At 36.8% G+C, this 22,057-nt stretch overlaps 2 protein-coding genes across 2 annotated transcripts; both read left to right on the top strand.

Moving 5' to 3' along the window:
- Positions 1–2,456: 2,456 nt before the first annotated feature.
- On the top strand, positions 2,457–3,254 carry LOC142196642 (oligodendrocyte transcription factor 3-like). Its single transcript, XM_075266620.1, has one exon. The coding sequence runs from the start codon at positions 2,457–2,459 to the stop codon at positions 3,252–3,254; it is 798 nt and encodes a 265-aa protein (XP_075122721.1).
- A 4,599-nt stretch (positions 3,255–7,853) lies between these two features.
- LOC142196641 (oligodendrocyte transcription factor 3-like) lies at positions 7,854–8,672 on the top strand. Its single transcript, XM_075266619.1, has one exon. It carries the CDS (start codon positions 7,854–7,856, stop codon positions 8,670–8,672), a length of 819 nt encoding a protein of 272 aa, XP_075122720.1.
- Positions 8,673–22,057: the final 13,385 nt, after the last annotated feature.

The following is a 22,057-nucleotide window of genomic DNA, read 5'->3' as shown; positions in this document are numbered from 1 at the left end:
TAGGTAGCTATAGGGAGTATAGAATCAGCCGCTTCCAGGCCCTGGTGTATGACGGGACCTAAAGAAAATCCCAGAATAAGGCTTTATTCACACATAAGTGATTGTGTGCCAAAATCTTTCCACTGTACCTTACCTTGTCGTCTCCTTTACTGGTTTTGGCTCTCAATCAGTGATGTAAATCACTGATGTGTGATTAAGGCCTAAATGGCACATGGTATGTGAACTGGTAGCAGATTTTTCTAGGGGTCCAGAAGCTTAAAGAAGTTGTCTGGCAGGATAAGCGTATTTTGGAAAAAGGGGTAGAATGGGTTAAAAATGGAACCATAATTCACTTCCCTGATGCCCTGCCGCTATCATTCTGACTTTCCCAACACGCAGGAAATTTCTTTTCATTGGATGCAGCGGCGACTCGCCATAGTCAATTATTGCCTGGAAGAGCTTTGTGTGTCAAGATGGAGCAGCAAGTATAGAGCTTAGGTGACCCTGAAAGGATTAAAATAACAGGGGGTGGGTGAGGAAATGCTTGTTTAATTTTTGAACCCATTTTGTAACTTTTCTAGAAAAAAAAATGTAAAAACATTCTACCATACAATTTTTTTTTTTTATTACACCGTGGTGTGGGGGGTGGTTATGTGTCCTGGTTGCTGGTTGTCAGGGGGCACCAACAAGCCACTTTTATGTATTTAGATGCAGAGTAAGGGCAATGAAATGAACTTTTGCCACGGTGAAGGAAAGTCTAGCTCCAGTTCTACCATGGTCCATATTACCAGCTGTAGATACAGTTATGTCATGCATGTCTGATACGTCTGTAGCCAAGCCTGAACATTTTCAAGTCACTATTTACTGTGGTTTGGAAATGGATACAGGTGGGTTTGGAAATAGAGATTTTTCCTCTCTGGTAGAGTTCTTCTTTATAGTGCAAATGCAATGAGTTAAAGGCAATTTTTCACATTGAAAATGTAGTATATTTGGAAGGCTGCATGCTGTGGAGCAGCTTGCTATATGGTTTTGTATTTTATCCATTGATACTGTTGCTTCTGTAGGTAGGAGTCCAGAGGGCGGTCCTACTCAGTGACTGACAGGTTTCTCTGTATGAGCACTAATACAAGGAAGCCTGCTACACAATTGAGGAAAGGCAAAAACAAATATGTGGTCCTTACCAGAAGTTTAACTTTTGGGCCCCAATGCAAATCTTATAACAAATATCCTATAATATGTATCCTGTAGTGGTCTCTAACAAATCAAAATATTGCACAACTGTCACATCTATACCGTGTCTCACTAATATAGGGAGAATTTTAATTTCTTTTTATTGAAAATGCTGCAGATTTAGCAAACACTTGTAACTTTACAAATTCCCACGTTACAAATAATACAAAGGAAAATCTGCATTCACCATAATTGTTCCCAATTCTATTCCTTTACAAAACTGCATACAAAAAATCTGGGAAAAAAGTATTTGCTTAAAAAGTAGTAAATAAACTGGATAAAAATTAATTTGTGAAGCATAAAATTAATCTGCTCATTTTTAATTTACTTGAAATTAACATATAGCATATATATATATATATATATATATATATATATATATATATATATATATATATCATATCTGACCACAGTAAGTAGCAACAGTTTTTTGACCATGTAAGTAAATCCAAAAAATACACAGGCATCGCTCCAAAATAGTAAGATATATAGATACTTGGGAGCTAATAAAGTCCATCTATCTATCTATCTATCTATCTATCTATCTATCTATCTATCTATCTATCTATCTAATTTATTATTTATATTATACAATATGTATCATTGAATTAACATGTTGCGTGTTGTATTTTTTAAATATATGTCTACAATATCTATCTAAGTTTTGTGACATACTGTAAGTTCATTTGTCTACGTCTTGGTCTTCTATTCCTACATAAATTGTAACTGTACACATGCATAATGATCTGAGTATTAGGGGAGGGGGTATAAGGCAGCTCCTTCAGTGGTCAGTTTGCTTTGAGCCTGACAGTCAGGGGGTTTTGTGTTTCCTTGATTCTGGATGGTCCATGACTAAGATGTCCCAGGGTGGTATCACAATGAATATGAATAGGGCTTCTTGCTTAATGGGACAGTCAAAGCGTACCGCCCTGAATAATGGCACGTCATCCTAACAAGACCATTATAGATAGGAGGGCTTCTTTTGTCTGTCTCCTCTGAAGTAGTTCTATAAATGCTCCAGTTTTCAGTCTGTGCGCAGTGCTTTCAGAGCTCACATTGGCTACCTGGAGGAAAGAGGACAGAGCAATAGCTAAGGGAGAAAATCCCTTTCTTTTCCTCTTTCTATCCTCATTACTTACAGAGAAGAAAGAACATTAAAGAACATCAAAAACTTCTTCTGTCACTCATCTATTGAGAAGTTTTATCAAATCCTAAGAAGACCTGCTCCAAATAGGACACTCAAGAAAATGAATTCTGATTCCAGCTCAATGTCCAGCAGAACCTCATCTCCAGATATAGATGACATGTATCTCAGAGGTCACCACCATCTTCTTCAGGACAACAGAATGAACTCTGTATCCTCTACCCAGAATGACATCATGCAGAAGATGTCAGAGGAACTTCTCGCAAGGCACAATTCTAAAGCAGATGGAGAAAACAGCAAATATAAAATTAAGAAGCAACTATCAGAGCAAGATTTGCAGCAGCTGAGACTAAAAATCAATGGGAGGGAGCGCAAAAGGATGCATGATCTAAACCTTGCCATGGATGGTCTGCGGGAAGTCATGCCCTATGCTCATGGACCCTCAGTGAGAAAACTTTCCAAAATTGCTACTCTTCTACTTGCAAGAAACTACATCCTGATGCTTACAAGTTCTCTGGAGGAAATGAAGAGGCTAGTGGGTGAGATCTATGGCGGCCATCACTCTGCATTTCACTGTGGGACTATGGGACACTCTGCCACTCACCCTGTTCACCCACCTAATGCCGTCCATCAGGTGCATCCCATCCTGGGCAGTGTAGTATCGTCAAACAACACATCTATTCTATCTGGATCATTACCAGGAATTGGTAGTATTAGACCTGCACATTCACTCCTTAAAACTACAGCAACCCCTCCACTCCCACTTGGAAGCAGTTTTCAGCATTGGGCAGGCCTCCCATGTCCTTGTACTATCTGTCAGATGCCGCCACCACCTCAGCTGTCTACTCTGTCAAGCAGCCTGAACAGGATCTCTGCAGAAGGCAAAGACTTGCTAAAGTAATAACTTCAAATACAACAACTTTTTTTTTTAATAATTTGATGAACTATATATATCTATACATGTATATTTGTGGTATATTGGGTATTCAGGAAGACTCAGATATGAATCCTATTTGCATGCATGTTTCTTTTATTTTCTGCACCTTTATACTGTCATCACAAGAAACATCTCCGCAAGGTAAAGTTTAGTTGGATACAATGTTTTATATGGAAATGTTTCACGTAAATATATTCAGAGGTTATGATTATACTGTACAGCCAATTCTTCACTATTTTGGTGGACGTTTGTACCATATCTACATATGTCATTTCCCAGAGAACTGGAAAGAACTATGCATGCTAGCAGAAAGTCTTGTGGAAACACGTGCCTGGCTACCAAACATATTCCTTGTAACAAGGATGTTATTAATGTGACTCTTCACATATCTAGAGACCTAGTCAATGTATTTTTCATTGCAGTGACAAGGTTAGAAGACGTCTATACAAAAATGAACATTCTTATTAATTTTGTATTGTATACAATCTTGAATTGTAATGCTGCATTTTTGTTCATTTACCCATTATTGGCCATGTAGTTCTTATGCATTGTTGTATTATATTTTGTTAGGCCTCAAAGAGACTGTGTGCTTTTATTTTTTATATATTCTCAATGATATATTTATTATGCTTTGTTTCAAATAAAACAGTATTTGCACTGGATCTTTGCGTCTGTATTCTTTTACATTCAAAACCTAAAATGAAGGTATAAGGAAAAACATTTTCAGTCTTTAAACTTTAAGTTTTTATATATATATATACACACACACACACACTCTATCTATCTATCTATCTATCTATCTATCTATCTATCTATCTATCTATATCTATCTATATCTTAAGTCATTCATTTTAGTTCTATCTTCAGTAGTCATATAGCAGCATAACACCATCAAGTCCCCATAAAAAAGTTTTCCTAACCTATCTATCTATCTATCTATCTATCTATCTATCTATCTATCTATCTATCTATCTATCTATCTATCTATCTATCTATCTATCCATTGCAGTCTTTTATATAGGAGTCCTTAAAGCCCTTAGAGTGATATCTGTTCAATCTATAGATTAATGGAATTGTAATCCTACAATGACTCTGGGTCAAGAGAAGATCCAAACATTTGTGTAAAGTAATAGGTATTTAATGAGCACATTATTCACACACTACTGTGTCACCTTGCATTTGCTGAAACGCCATGTGATAAGTGTATATAGATATATAAATCAGGCAGTGCAGCTGGAGACAGATGGATATGCAGAAAAAACTGTTTTGATCATATTAAGAAAGGAGATAGCGATGCTTCTGTTTAGTCCTACAGTTGGTAGAATAAGTAAGGAGAAGATAGTTAGAATTGTACTTTTTATGGAATTTTACGAATATAAAAAGTACACATTGCAGAGAGCTGCACCATATATACAATATATACATATATACCATGCACTATATATATATATATATATATATATATATATATATATATTCATCCAGAATCTATCTATCTATCTATCTATCTATCTATCTATCTATCTATCTATCTATCTATCTATCTATTATCTGTCTGTCCAGCATCCTTTTAATGTAGCTACAGAGTACAGCAGGATGTATGAATATCAAGTTAAGTTTTTATTTATCCTTTTTTTTTCTTTTTTACAAATGGTGAGTTTTGCAATATAACTATTGTACATTATACTTTCCATTACCCTCACCATAATATGTTTTATCAGGTACCATATCTATGAGCTATAACAAGCCGCTGTTGGCTATATAGGTAGTGGTACCTGCTCCGAATTTACATACATAGTTACAGTATTTTTGTGAATGTGAGACAATCCACCTATGAACTATACATTATTTATCACAGAGAATCCACAGAAAACATTAGTACAGTGACACTATACAGTACATAAAATAAGAGTACACCATGAATTTGTTGTGGGTGAAAGTGAAGGAGATGTTATAAAGTTATGGAGAATTACTGCATAAAAGTTAGCAAATTTGGGGGCAAGCTGCGCAATTTCATATACACAGTGTGTCCTGAATGCTGTAGATTTCTAAAGGAGTTTGATGCAGATTTTACACATTTACAACACATGTAGATTTGCTCCAGATTTGTAATGCATTCCCTCTAAAAATGTTCTGCTTTGTGTGAACATAGGCTCTGTAAGGTTACTACAAGTAGGTATAGAGAAGGTTTGCACAAGTCCTTTTCATATGGAGACTAGAGGGTCAAGAGAGCACCAACAAGTCCTCCGGATCAGTAGATATCACTGTTAAGAAGAAAATGTTATTTTACCGTGATCCCTTTAATTCATAGACACTACAGTCACCCAAAGCACAGAGCCATCCCGGTACAGGTGGAATGTAGCATTGCATGTCGGTCCAATTCTGTAACACATTGATAGGCCGGGTCTGTCAGTGCAGTGTGAGAGCAGCTCTACATTGTGGTTCAACTTTTGTTTATTAGGGCATCTTCTCATCCACTTACTTTATATGTATGGGGATTGGGATCAATATTTATAGAAGTAGGTTTAGTTAATTCATCAGATGAATATGTGGAAGGGATTTGAGAAGGATGAAACTTGAACTGAAGAACAATGAAGCACTGCCTAGAACTTGCAGAGGATGCTTAGAACCAACTTTGTGCAAAGGCAAGCAATACAAAGCGTTTCCAAATCTCTTATATGTAGGTAATTACATAGTTTGGTAACAGGCCAACATCATTTGCATCTTCATAGTTTAGTATTTACATCACTTTCCAAACTTTAGTTATGCTATTAATGATTTTACATAAGTTATAAATGATCTCTAGCAATGATTTCTTACTATTACCTAATCTACCTGTAAGTTTACAAATGGTCCCCTGCAAGTTGTCCATGGTAGTAACTGGAATGTAATGGTGATAGACAAAAGCTTCATCCTACATAGCTCAAGATCTGGTGACTTCCAGATGCATGTACATACATAATAGTGATATTTGCAGCTTCACATGAAAGCTGTACTTTTTTATGGTTTGTATTTACCTCTCAAATAGTCCTTTATTAGCCAAATATCTAATGTAATTCAGCTAATTTCTCATTGCGTAGTTTTCCATGGTGCCTTCATTTGGAGACCATGTCATTGTGAATCAGACAGTGGATACACTGCCGTCTAATCTCCTACGTCCTACTAGAGCACAGAAGCTAACCCCCTCTGTCTCCTGGCTCTGGATTGTGAGCTGTGGCTTTCTTATTCAGAAAACTATATTCATGTGATCAGGTGAAAAACACAAGACGTCTGTGTCAAAGAAAAAAATATCTCTTCACAAACCTAGCTTTAAGTTTATTTGACGTATGGTTTTAAGAACAGACTGATGAAGTATATTCATTTAATATAGGAAATAGGGATACATGCTTAGTACTTAGAAGGAAGAAAAGTCATTCTGAAGTGTTGCTCATGTCTTAAGTCACTTCTTATTTATCTCAGCCTGATACATTGATATTGTTGTTACTTTTTATTTACTTCATTTCAATACACTGACAAAATAATTTATATTCTCAAACTTATTATTACACACGCTCACAATCTGTACACACATAACACAGTCATACATTACATAACACATAAACATCACAAATACTGTATATTACTAACAATTTTTACACCCGTTGCATAGGATACCTTTTTAATAGTTCATCATAAAACTATTACTGTATGGATTTAATGTAGTTGAACTACTTACAAGAATACAAATACATGAAACTATAGCCATAAATATATCTGCAACAAATATACTGCAGAACATGTCTGTACTATCTCTAATGTGTGGACAGTCTACTAGGATATTTTATTTTCCCCTTTTACATGGAATCACTTAAAAAAAAAAAATGTTTACCTTTATTCTTTACTTCACAAGGTAAATATTGAAAAATTACAATTAGAATTTCTTTTTCTATTTTGCATGTTCCATTTTCAAATTTCTTCATTTCTATTTCTACAAACAGCATACACTACTGACATGCCCAGAAACACTCACACTTTCCTACTCGTCCAATTGAAAAATGAAAGTCTATAAATCAGAGTGGATTTTTTTTGTTGTATTTTTGTATTGTTTCCTACAAAGTTCTGAATGTGATTTATAGTGTGTTTAACTATTGACGGATAGAAATTTTATAGATCCGTACATATGCATATATGTTATTTTAGTAGAAAGTAGAGAAGGGCAGTTCTCGCAGTGGTCAGTGTGTTGTTAGGTTGTCACTCACAGGGTTTTGTTTTTCCCTGACCAAGATGTCCCAGGGTGGTATCACAATGAATATGAATAGGGCCTCTTGCTTAATGGGACAGTCAAACGCACCGCCCTGAATAATGGCACGTCATCCTACCAAGACCATTACAGATAGGAGGGCTTCTTTTGTCTGTCTCCTCTGAATTAGCTTTATAAATGCTCCAGTTTTTAGCCTGCGCGCAGTATTTCACAGCTTGCATTGGATCTGGAGGAAAGACGAGAAAGCAATTGCTAAGGCAGAAAGTCTCTTTCTCTTTTGATATTAAGCTCAAAACAAAATTTTATCAAGACTTAACTATAAAATGAATTCAGACTCTAGCTCAATGTCCAGCAGAGCCTCATCTCCAGATATGGAGGACATGTACCTTAGAGGCCACCATCATCATCATCATCACCATCATCATCACCAGGACAACAGAATGAACTCTGTATCCTCTACCCAGAATGACATCATGCAGAAGATGTCAGAAGAAGTTCTTGCAAGGCACAATTCGAAAGCAGAAGGGGAAAGCAGCAAATATAAAATTAAGAAGCAACTATCAGAGCAAGATTTGCAGCAGCTGAGACTAAAAATAAATGGCAGAGAGCGCAAAAGGATGCATGACCTGAACCTTGCCATGGATGGCCTGAGGGAAGTCATGCCCTATGCTCATGGACCCTCAGTGAGAAAACTTTCCAAAATTGCTACTCTTCTACTTGCAAGAAACTACATCCTGATGCTTACAAGTTCTCTGGAGGAAATGAAGAGGCTAGTGGGTGAGATCTATGGGGGCCATCACTCTGCATTTCACTGTGGGACTGTGGGACACTCTGCCACTCACCCCGTTCACCCACCTAATGCTGTCCATCAGGTGCATCCCATCCTGGGCAGTGCATTGTCTTCTAGTAACATGTCCGGTCTTTCTGGATCATTACCAGGCAGTATTGGCAGTATTAGACCTGCACATTCACTGCCCAAAACTACAGCAACCCCTCCACTTCCACTTGGCAGCAGTTTTCAGCATTGGGCAGGCCTCCCATGTCCTTGTACTATCTGTCAGATGCCGCCACCACCTCAGCTGTCTACTCTGTCAAACAGTCTGAACAGGATCTCTGCAGAAACTAAAGACTTACTAAAGTAATATTATTCACTGTATATAACATAAGAGACTTAAGAGCTGAAAATCCCTTTTCATCTATTGATAATAATTGCATATATAAATATATATCTGTGGTGATGCAGGAAGATGCAGACAAATATCCTGTTTGCATGCATGCTTCTTTTATTTTTTTTCTATGTCCTTGCTTTGGTTTTCCCATCACGTCTTTTGATTTGTTAAGATTATGTATCTCAACAAGGTAAAGATTAGGTGGATTCTTGTGATAATATGTTATATGTAAATTTGTTGTCATAATGTGAATATATGCGGATAAATGGATGATTAACAAAGTTGCAATAGCAAGTTATCCACATCTGTGGAAGACTGTCCAATACCTGTCTATGTTATTTCCACCAGAGAACTGAAAATAACCATGCATGCTAGGAGTGAGTCTTGTGGAAACATTTGCCTGGCAACCATGCAATTTTCCTTGTAACAAGGATTTTATTAGTGAATTCTTTGAAATCTGATATTTTTCAGTGTCAATGTGACTGTACATTGTAGAAGGACATAAGGCTCAAAACCATCACTATGGACTCCTTGAATTTCTCATGTGGCCTATAGATTACATTGTGCCAGATTCACGAAAAGATCGCCGTTCAGAACCATTTTATTTGACTCAGTTATATCTTCTGTTATCTCTTATCTTGTCTTTAGTTACTGAGCCTTTGCTTGAGACTATTTTGTTAGGCCTCAAAGAGAGCATGTGTCTTTATTTTTTTATATTCTTGATAAGTATAAATCTATTTATTATTGCTCTGTTTCAAATAAAATATTTGAACATAACTTGTGTTTGTTTCCTTCTCTAAATTGAATAAAATATTTACAATACATTAGAAATGCTGAACATGGAAAATACCAGTTATTCTACATTATTCTTTTTGCTGCAACAATCTAGCATATTTTCTGCCACAAGGTAATGTAGTAATGAAGTCAACATCTTTCCCCTAGAGTGGTAATTAATTGCTGGATGATGATTATGTTCACAGTAAGAGATTAGAGAGCACCAATTAGCTCATCCCCCGCAATATCAGGCAGGTTTGTGGATTTTACCATAACTTATTAGCCATCCCAAATCGAGCCTTTAGAAATACTGCATGGAATTGTTCAAATAACATTGTTCATATATCAAACTTTGTAATCCATATTTCTTACATATATCTTAATATCTATTGAAGAAATAATATTGCAATTTTGGATTAGAAAAGACAATACTTGTGTAGCCATCGGACGGAGGGACTAGTAAGTCTTGAAAAGTTTATACATTATCTGGTTCATATTTGTTGAATGTTCTTCCACACAAACTATATAGGTATGGATATGTATTATTAATGCAGATTAATTGTTAAAAATATATTGGATTAGTGATCATCAAACCACTACATTACCATTAAACTGCCAGGTACCTGCATATAGAATCCAATCTTGGGATATCACTGAAGTTTGCACCTATTGCAGTACAGACCTTTCTCATCATTACACATGACAAAGGTTTATTCACATTAGCATTTTATGATCTGTCATCATTTTGAGCAGTACAAACTGAATTTCCATTTCTGGTTGGAAGGATAATGACTTCCAATTGTAAGGAGAGTGATTTCACCTAAAGTGCCAGGAGGCATAAAGTAATCTCAACTCTTTCCCACCATTAGAAGGAACAACTGAGCAAAGACATGCTACAATTTATAGTAAGCAAAAGACTGACTACTTTCTACTAATCTTATAACCAACACATAGCTGGCGTAAAAATCACAGAAATTAAGCTTGGACCCCAGGGAATAATTCACACAGGTACACATCAAAGTTCTTAGATGAGACCTAGAATAATAAGCAATTAGACATTGAAATTGTGATATTGAAATTTTTCTGTAATCATGGTTAAACAAAATGAACATCTTAATGTTACTGACATGCATTCACTGTTATCACTGTATATTACAGTGACGTACACAATATAGTGTTGTATATAATCTTATAATTAGTTCTTTGTATAGGCATAGTATGTATAATTTGTATCACTATAAACAGTACTTGATTTATTCTCATTAGGAACGCACACAAAAAATTTGTGGTTTATGGTCATCATTCGTATTATTATTTACTTTATATTTCACAGTATTATATAAATTATCATCTACATTATTTAATGGATAATCATTTAATCCAAATTAATTCATTTCCTAGTGCACAATTATCACTAAGGAATAACTTTTATAATACAGCCTTCTACTTTAAATTATAAATTATTAAGGAATTGGTAAACTTGAATTTATTAGGTCACACATACTTTTGTGTTCAATAATAGGACATAATAATTCATCAGGTATTTATAGAAGAACAGAAGTGAAGGGTTAGATATTATATGACAAAATCCTTGAGCCTTTATAAATCTTTTTTTATAAAAAATTTTAGTTCATAAAAAAATAAAACATAACTTTACCCTTTTGTATTTATTCAATCATATTCTTAACATTATTTAAGAAATATTTATTTGAATTTACTTCATTAACTTAAATGGCAATTTATTCGACAGTGTATACAGTGTCTATAATGTATGTTCGGGAAACTTTAAACACTGAAGATAAATGGTCTTTAACGAAAATACTTAAAACATTAGCTTCATATATATATATATATATATATATATATATATATATATATATATATATATATGTGTGTTGAATTGGTTTATATGTCAATTGAGGAAAGCATATATATATATATATATATATATATATTTTGGATAATTTTATCTTTTAATTTATTATTAAAACAAAAAAATCAGTTTATTACAAACATATTTCTTCCAAAAACATTTTTTTTTTTTACATGAAATAATCATATATTTGTGAATTAAAGAACATTTTAAGCTTCTTATAAAATTCTAGATTGGAGACTTCAGTATAAAGATAATACTGAATATAATAATTTTTCTGTACCCCACAACATTTTAGACATTTTAGACATTTGAACAAAAATTAAGACATTGAAAATTACTTACATATTGTTGGATATTTAATTTGCTGGATGTATATGAGTCAATAACAAATTTTCTCTTATATTAACAGAATTTTTTTATCATCAAGAAAACAAAGCATTGACAGTCCTTAGCAGTCATCTTTTACAGTGTATGCAAAGTTGTACCAAACTATCACTGTTGTAGGTCAAATCAAATCAAATGTAGGTGTATGGAAAAATGTTACGTATATTTACTTGACAACAAATATTGTTATATTGCAGAATAATAAAAAAAAATCTTAAGAATGCCAAATGAAAACTTTGTACTGTGATACATGAGAATCTTCCTCCTTTTAATATGAGTTTTGATGTCAGAGGATGAATAAATAAATTAAGAGATAAAATGCCTGATTGGAAGTTATTTATACTAGGACAAAATTATTTTCCAATTTTTCCTGTACAGTCAGATTAACACATTACCATTGCTGTGGTATTTTCATAGCCCAGTCATTTCATCAGATACAAAGCAAATATATATATATATATATATATATATATATATATATATATATATATATATATATATATATATATGTTTATGGTGTGCAGAAATCATTAATATCTTTAATATTTATGGCTTCTGATATATAAATGTATGCTGATTCCACTAGAGGCACTGTAACATAGCTAAAATGTAAAAGATTTATGTAAAATAGAAGTGTGAATAAAAATTATTATGGTAATCAATAAATAACTTTTTAGGCTAATAAATATTCTATTTAATTCATATTTAATTATTTGTAGCAGTATCTGGGAAAGCTGAATGGCATAGAATATGGCCTGTAAACCTGCATTCCGAAACACATGAAAGACAATACTGCTTGTTCAGTACAGTCCCTTTAAAAAATAAAATAAAAATAATAATAATTTAAAAAAAAAAATAAAAAAAATATATATATATATATATATATATATATATATATATATATATATATATATAATCTTGGTACCAAAAAGAAAGAAAAATATAAAAAACATATAATGAAATGGATTTGCCTATAACAAAAAAAAAATCATTTTTGTGACACAACCTAAAGCTTTGTTCACACAAGGATTTGCATAAGGATTTAAAAAATATACTGAAAGCAAACTAAGAAAACCTAATTTTCCATAACTTGTGCATTTATAAGGATATATAAAAGCAGAAAACATTTTACAAAAAAAGTATTTTTTCATATAAGCACAGATATCACATTTTCTCATAATTCTGTAATATTTTTTAATTCCAATTCAAAAAAAGCTAATAAAACTCAGTGAGTAAGTTTTAAAATTGGGGCATAAAAAGTAAAGTTCTGTAATTTGTCTTATCTGGCCATAAGGTTTTGCATTTTTACTCCATTCCAGGTGACATAGAACGTGGAATTACATCTAAGGACAGCAGAGTTAATATTTCATAAATTTGGCACAAATTACACCGACTGACTTAATAAATCCCCTTGTGATATAATGTCTTGCACTTTATTCTACTTTTTTTTTTTTTTAATGCTTATAGTTTTGTGTACAGGGTCTATGGATGAAAAGATCCAGGAGGGATTGCAGTAAGTAGACCAGGATAGAGGATACCATGTTTGATACCACTGACAAAGAGTCAATGAATAGATTATGATTTAGATTTTGTGTATTATTTTTTATTTCGTATTAGATCAGACGTGCTCCCAAATTGAGTTTTTATAGTGTTCTTTGTACCTACAGTTAAAAAGGCTTTCAAAATGTAAAATAGAAATGTAAAAACGATTAGACTATCAAAGTCCATCTAAGTGAGAAGACATGGAATTATATGATAAAACAGAAGTGGACGTAAGCAGTAGTGGGGCCCTACTGCAAATTGTGTGTCCATAACATAACACAGAGGGGCATCCTTCATGTTGATCACTTCTCTACTGGGTCTCCTATAAAATACTTGCTAATTTCATTAGACGCCTAACCATAAGTAAAACGTGATAATAAGTAGGTCAGTCCTTTACAAGAAAACTAGTAGGAAGTACTGTAATCTTTTTTAGGATGAGACTACGCCCCTTATCTACAGGATCTATAAGCACTTGTAAGGTCTGCACATGTGATATGACATCACTGAATGATGCAAGAAAAAGTGCTTTCTTCAAAGGGTTTTTATGAAATATACATTTTTTTTCTGGCTCACACAATTATGACTATTCTTATAACAGAAATGGTGAGAGGGTGGGGTCATGGATACCTTATAGTTCAGGGCTTCTCATGCTAGAAAAAATGACATGACCCTGAATTTGTGACCTTTACCTCTAGAGTGCTTCTAGACAAACACAAGACATGGATTGTATTTTAATATTTCTATGGTCCTATGATCATTTTCTATATAAATTGACATAAGCACCACAAAGGTACCAAGTTTCACAGGCAAAGCAGGAGGTGGATGGAAATACAAGATCTACTGCTCTTCATAAATCACCCCAAACAAGTATACAAATGTAGATACTTATTGACTTTGTCCTATAGTCTAGTTGAAAAATGTCTGCGTGTCCTCAAAGGACACACCTGTTATCTGGAACAGTCCTTAACCAGCCTGTTAAGCGGCTTTGTCAGATCAAAGACCATATACAATGGGTACTAACTTTGACAATAGTTTAGCCCTGAGCCAAAGCCTCCGTCAAAGCCAGGCATGTGCCAGTGGTATTAGGGGTTGCAATTGAAAATAAATTTCTCTTGAATAAGTACCTCTGTCCGATCGGAGGCACAACCTCGTCTCAGACAAAAGCAGTTGAGGATAAGTTATTGACTTCAGTGACAGCTTGAATGAACTTCATTATGCTGCCCCACTCCTAGAAACTGTCAGGTTTTCGACTGAATTAGGTGGCAGGTGCATAAGCTGTGCTCCTCTCCCCCTGGAGACAAGTACAACCCGATCATCACCTGATTCTATACACAAATGTTTATGTTTATTTTAATGAATCCCAGCAATAAGGAAAAACATATTTAAATCATACGGCTGATCCTATTATCCGCTGCTTGCTTACAATACATATTGCTCGTCCATTACCTTCCATTATGCCTGCTTCCATGGTGTGCCAGTGTTTTTCTGCTCCAATGAACAGTTTTATTACTCTCCAGAATTAAAGATGTTTTTAATAGTATACTACATTAGTGGGGAGGTTCGACCATATTTTTTATCTTTTAAAGGGATTTTCCATTTTACTAAATATTAGTTTGTTAGCAATGAACAAGAACACATTTGTTAATATTCAGTAGAAGGGGTACAATTGTAACTAGTCTAGGCTAAACTATAAACCCCTTTACCCTGATTTGCCATTACAGTAACAAAGGCATATGCAATGATCCTGACTTGTGAACAATCATTTACTTTTACATTATTCTACATTCTAATCATTAGCAACATACGTATAAGCTATTACTGAGTATAGACTTGAGTAGTTACTCATTTTTGTCTCCCAACAAAAAAAATCACTGTAAACCATTTATATGCTGGGTGGTAAATGACATAGTGAACATACCTTTTTTTGCAATCTTGCTGCCGAGATAATCAACAGAGAAATTAGCTGTTTGGCGCACCCAAAACATGGCCATACCTGCCAGAGCACCCATCACCACCACCAGAGGCGAAAACAGAGGCTTTGGCAGATATCACCACATCATTTGTGGTGATAGGCTCCCTTTAAATGGCTGAGGATAGGCCATGGCTGCAGTCGCACCCAATGTCTCATGTTAGGGCACCTAATAGAAAATAGATGCAATTTTAAAAAGTTTGTCTCCAACAGATTTCTTTCGATGATATGCCTAAACTCATTTTTCAGAACATATCTCGGAATCTATATATATTCAGTAATAGTAGAAAGATCTAGTATTGTAGTGTGGCCCAGTCACTTGAATAATAGTGCGCACTGCAGGATGTGCACATTTTTTTTTTTACTTATACCTACATAGCACACCTACAGCAAAACTAAAGAAAAGAAGTTTTAGATGTGTGCCAAGCAGGGCTGTGGAGTTGGAGTCATGGAGTTGTGGAGTCAAAGTTGTGAACAATTGTTGGAGGTGGAGTCAGAACAAAGTTAACTATTCTGTCTCCGGCTACAATATTAAATGATCCATCATTTTTAATGGTTTTGTACAATTATTAACATTGTAGAATTAATTAGATGCACAGGAATTTATTTTTAATGAATTAAAGGAGCTTTGCAGCTTCTGAGTGACCAGAGTTAGAGCTGGAGTTGGATTTGGGTGGTGCTATGAGCCTACTGACTTACATTCTACCAAGGTTGCCGTTATCTGTGTGACGAAGTTTGGAGGGTAAGGGGCACTTCTTCAACCAGGGCACTTTTGAGTGTTTCATTTGTAATGTTTGACAGACACTGTCACTGTCCCTATGAGTTGTTGTTAATGGCCTGTGGATTTCTGTATGGTGATAGGCAAGTATTTCCTAAGAGGCCTGTAGATTTATGATAGTAAGTAAGAGAAGCGTTTGGTCAGAATGTAAGAGTTCAGTTAATAAAGTCAGAATCCAAGCAGAGGATACTGGATCAAATAAATTCCTATCTTTCAATGTAGTGGATTTAGTAAGCTATGAAAGGATGGAGGTTAAAGATAGCAACTAAAGGCCAGATAAGAAGAATGGGCTGTCCTCGGGGTCACCCATATTGAGAGTCTGTATTTTACAAAGTATGATAAATGAGGAAGCCTGGAAAAGGGATCAAGGAATTGTCAAGGTAAAACCAGAGGTTGGTAGACAACTACCACTCATATGGAGAATTAGATGAAGAGACTGATAGTGTGAACCTCACAGTAGATTCTGTATTTTTATATGGCGGAATCCACATAGGAGCATTATGTTCCTGCCTAAATTTCCTTGCCCCTATTTCTTAAGGTAGTTTAGGGCTACCCAGGGATTCTGGTCAGCAACAAGAGGTCATTGGATATTTATGTATCTTACGACCCCCCTGTAGTGTATATATAAACAGAATTAGTGGGTCTTTGGGTGTCATTTGAAGTGTTTCAGTAGAATTTCAATTTATGATCCCCCTTTTTTTTTATTATTTTCATATCATGTCATCTTTGATGGAAGAAGCGGTAAGTCACTTGTGGTAGGAAAGTAAACATGTAAGATATAAAGTGTATAATCAGAGACTATGTAGAGTCTATGACTGGATTATTTACATATTTGGTGTATGGTTAATTTGTTAATTTTCATTTCTAAAATAATCTTTAGGCCAGGGCCCCATGTGGCAAATACGCCACAGCAAAACACTTGGCGTTTTGCAGTCATTACAAGGTCGATGGAATTCTAGTGTACCCCATCCACACATTGCAGAAAAATATGTGCAGCAGACACGCTTCGGTTTCCAAATCCTTTATGGTTTTGGAAACCGCACCATGTCAATTATACCTATAGAAATGCTGTAGGTTTCCCTATAGGTATAATGGAAGCAGAAAGTCTGCAGAGGAAACCTCAGCAGACTTTGTGTGACTAGCACTGCAGGAAAAACTATGCGTTGCTGCTGCATTTTTCCCCGCAGCTCTTTTTTGCCGCTGTACACTACATGGGGACTTATCCTTTGCCAAATTTACCCATTCTGTTCTGTGTCCACATGTATTTCTTTTTTCATGGTTCTAAGGCATGCAAGCAAATGAGTTAGTATGATTTATATGTGGTGGGATGATAAAAGAAAAAACACCTTGTTTATTATTGAATGATGAGCTGCCATATCTGGCACAGCCCATAGATAAAAGTGTCAGTGTCTCTAAATAAAAAACAGACCTTTTTTTTCTTGTGAGAAACCAAAAATGAAAAAAATATATATATATATATATATATATATATATATATATACACAAGTATATTATTTGCCACTTGCGACCAGACTGATTCATATTCTAGTAAGAGTGACAAGGCAAAGTGCGAATTCAGCTGAAAGACCTGCTCACCAATGACAATTCTCATCACTTAATGATGAGAGGTTGTTCATCAAAGCTCCATACTATAAAAGTATGGTTTCTACCGTGGAGGAGGTTTTGGCACGAGGCCTTGGCTGTCTGCCGCATTTAAGTTAATGAGGAGCATTTTCTTTTCTAGAACAGATTGGAGGTTATTTTGCTGCAACTTAATGTGTAACACTCACATTATTCTTAAATAGAAAGTTATTTTCATAGAAAGTGGCACTGTAGGCAAATATTGTCAAGTATTTATTTATTATTCTTACTTATATATAGCACGATCATATTCCGCAGCACTTTACAGACAACGTCAGTCACTGTCCATATAGGGCTCACAATCTTTATTCCCTATCAGTATGTCTTCGGAGTTTGGGAGGAAACCCAGGCAAAAATGGGGAGAACATACAAACTCCTTGTAGATGTTACCCGTGGCAGGATTTGAACCCAGGACTCCATTGCTGAACAGATACAGTGCTAACCAATGAGCCACGGTGTTGCCCAAAAGAATGGTCAAGTAGTGGTCATGCAGGTGAAGGAAGCTCCAATATTCTATCTTCAATAATTTTACCTGTGATCTATACTACAACCTCATCTCAAGTACTAGCAGCACTAGTAATACCAATACTTTTAATACCAGTACAATTATTATTATTATTATTATTATTATTATTAATGATTAGAGATGAGCGAACAGTGTTCTATCGAACACATGTTCGATCGGATATCAGGGTGTTCGCCATGTTCGAATCGAATCGAACACCACGTGGTAAAGTGCGCCAAAATTCGATTCCCCTCCCACCTTCCCTGGCGCCTTTTTTGCACCAATAACAGCGCAGGGGAGGTGGGACAGGAACTACGACACTGGGGGCATTGAAAAAAATTGGAAAAAGTCATTGGCTGCCGAAATCAGGTGACCTCCATTTTAGACGAATAGTGGATTTCAAAGCCGGGTCATATGAGAATGTGAACTTTGTGACTATGAGACAGGGATAGCTGTACAGGCAGGGATAGCTAGGGATAACCTTTATTTAGGGGGGAATGTTATTAAAAATAACTTTTTGGGGCTCTATCGGGTGTGTAATTGTGATTTTTGTGAGATAAACTTTTTCCCATAGGGATGCATTGGCCAGCGCTGATTGGCCGAATTCCGTACTCTGGCCAATCAGTGCTGGCCAATGCGTTCTATTAGCTTGATGAAGCAGAGTGTGCACAAGGGTTCAAGCGCACCCTCGGCTCTGATGTAGCAGAGCCGAGGCTGCACAAGGGTTCAAGCGCACCCTCGGCTCTGATGTAGGAGAGCCGAGGGTGCACTTGAACCCTTGTGCACCCTCAGCTCTGCTACATCAGAGCCGAGGGTGCGCTTGAACCCTTGTGCACACTCTGCTTCATCAAGCTAATAGAATGCATTGGCCAGCGCTGATTGGCCAATGTATTCTATTAGCCTGATGAAGTAGAGCTGAATGTGTGTGCTAAGCACACACATTCAGCTCTACTTCATCGGGCTAATAGAATGCATTGGCCAGCGCTGATTGGCCAGAGTACGGAACTCGACCAATCAGCGCTGGCTCTGCTGGAGGAGGCGGAGTCTAAGATCGCTCCACACCAGTCTCCATTCAGGTCCGACCTTAGACTCCGCCTCCTCCGGCAGAGCCAGCGCTGATTGGCCGAATTCCGTACTCTGGCCAATCAGCACTGGCTAATGCATTGTATTGGCTTGATGAAGCAGTGCTGAATGTGTGTGCTTAGCACACACATTCAGCTCTACTTCATCGGGCTAATAGAATGCATTGGCCAGCGCTGATTGGCCGAATTCCGTACTCTGGCCAATCAGCACTGGCTAATGCATTGTATTGGCTTGATGAAGCAGTGCTGAATGTGTGTGCTTAGCACACACATTCAGCTCTACTTCATCGGGCTAATAGAATGCATTGGCCAGCGCTGATTGGCCGAATTCCGTACTCTGGCCAATCAGCACTGGCTAATGCATTGTATTGGCTTGATGAAGCAGTGCTGAATGTGTGTGCTTAGCACACACATTCAGCTCTACTTCATCGGGCTAATAGAATGCATTGGCCAATCAGCGCTGGCCAATGCATTCTATTAGCGTGAACTGAGTTTGCACAGGGGTTCTAGTGCACCCTCGGCTCTGCTACATCAGATTGCTACATCTGATGTAGCAGTGCCGAGTGTGCATCAGATGTGTAGTTGAGCAAAACTGACTCAGCACTGCTAAGTCTGCATTCGCATAGGAATGCATTGGCCAGCCTTCGGCCAATCAGCGCTGGCTCTGCCGGAGGAGGCGGAGTCTAAGGTCGGACCTGAATGGAGACTGGTGTGGAGCGATCTTAGACTCCGCCTCCTCCAGCAGAGCCAGCGCTGATTGGTCGAGTTCCGTACTCTGGCCAATCAGCACTGGCCAATGCATTTCTATGGGGAAAAGTTAGCTTGCGAAAATCGCAAACTGACAGGGATTTCCATGAAATAAAGTGACTTTTATGCCCCCAGACATGCTTCCGCTGCTGTCCCAGTGTCATTCCAGGGTGTTGGTATCATTTCCTGGGGTGTCATAGTGGACTTGGTGACCCTCCAGACACGAATTTGGGTTTCCCCCTTAACGAGTTTATGTTCCCCATAGACTATAATGGGGTTCGAAACCCATTCGAACACTCGAACAGTGAGCGGCTGTTCGAATCGAATTTCGAACCTCGAACATTTTAGTGTTCGCTCATCTCTATTAATGATAATACATATGTGGATGGATTTTTGTTATAGCATTTTTCACAACTGGCTCTATCCTTCTCCTTGTTATAAGTAGAGATGAGCGAACAGTGTTCTATCGAACTCATGTTCGATCGGATATTAGGCTGTTCGGCATGTTCGAATCGAATCGAACACCGCGTGGTAAAGTGCGCCATTACTCGATTCCCCTCCCACCTTCCCTGGCGCCTTTTTTGCTCCAATAACAGCGCAGGGTAGGTGGGACAGGAACTACGACACCGGTGACGTTGAAAAAAGTAGGCAAAACCCATTGGCTGCCGAAAACATGTGACCTCTAATTTAAAAGAACAGCGCCGCCCAGCTTCGCGTCATTCTGAGCTTGCAATTCACCGAGGACGGAGGTTTCCGTCCAGCTAGCTAGGGCTTAGATTCTGGGTAGGCAGGGACAGGCTAGGATAGGAAGGAGAAGACAACCAACAGCTCTTGTAAGAGCTAAATTCCAGGGAGAAGCTTGTCAGTGTAACGTGGCACTGACGGGCTCAATCGCCGCAACCCAGCTTTCCCAGGATCCTGAATGGAATACACTGTCAGTGTATTCCCGTATACCCGATATATACCCCGATACCCGTTCCAACGGTGTGCCCCCCCACCTTCACCCCAGAAATACCCTGCAAGTCCCCTAGCAATAGAATTGGGGCTATATACACCCACAATTTTTACTACTGGTATACAGTGCCATTGTCTGACTGGGAATTCAAAGAATATATTGGGAATACAAATACCCTCATTTCTTGCTACTGCCATATAGTGCCAGTTTCTGACTGGTAATTCAAAGAATATATTGGGGTTACGTGCACCCACAATTTTTACTACTGGTATACAGTGCCATTGTCTGACTGGGAATTCAAAGAGTATATTGGGAATACAAATACCCTCATTTCTTGCTACTGCCATATAGTGCCAGTTTCTGACTGGGAATTCAAAGAATATATTGGGGTTACGTGCACCCACAATTTTTACTACTGGTATACAGTGCCATTGTCTGACTGGGAATTCAAAGAATATATTGGGGTTATAAATACCCTCATTTCTTGCTACTGCCATATAGTGCCAGTTTCTGACTGGTAATTCAAAGAATATATTGGGGTTACGTGCACCCACAATTTTTACTACTGGTATACAGTGCCATTGTCTGACTGGGAATTCAAAGAATATATTGGGAATACAAATACCCTCATTTCTTGCTACTGCCATATAGTGCCAGTTTCTGACTGGGAATTCAAAGAATATATTGGGGTTACGTGCACCCACAATTTTTACTACTGGTATACAGTGCCATTGTCTGACTGGGAATTCAAAGAATATATTGGGGTTATAAATACCCTCATTTCTTGCTACTGCCATATAGTGCCAGTTTCTGACTGGTAATTCAAAGAATATATTGGGGTTACGTGCACCCACAATTTTTACTACTGGTATACAGTGCCATTGTCTGACTGGGAATTCAAAGAGTATATTGGGAATACAAATACCCTCATTTCTTGCTACTGCCATATAGTGCCAGTTTCTGACTGGGAATTCAAAGAATATATTGGGGTTACGTGCACCCACAATTTTTACTACTGGTATACAGTGCCATTGTCTGACTGGGAATTCAAAGAATATATTGGGGTTATAAATACCCTCATTTCTTGCTACTGCCATATAGTGCC

This window comes from Leptodactylus fuscus, chromosome 3, assembly GCF_031893055.1.
Source record: "Leptodactylus fuscus isolate aLepFus1 chromosome 3, aLepFus1.hap2, whole genome shotgun sequence".
Lineage (NCBI taxonomy): Eukaryota > Metazoa > Chordata > Amphibia > Anura > Leptodactylidae > Leptodactylus > Leptodactylus fuscus.
This window is presented reverse-complemented; position numbering and strand designations above follow the sequence as displayed.

Coding starts and splice junctions, on each gene's coding strand:
- LOC142196642 (XM_075266620.1), top strand. CDS start 2,457: ATGAATTCTGATTCCAGCTCAATGTCCAGCAGAACCTCATCTCCAGAT.
- LOC142196641 (XM_075266619.1), top strand. CDS start 7,854: ATGAATTCAGACTCTAGCTCAATGTCCAGCAGAGCCTCATCTCCAGAT.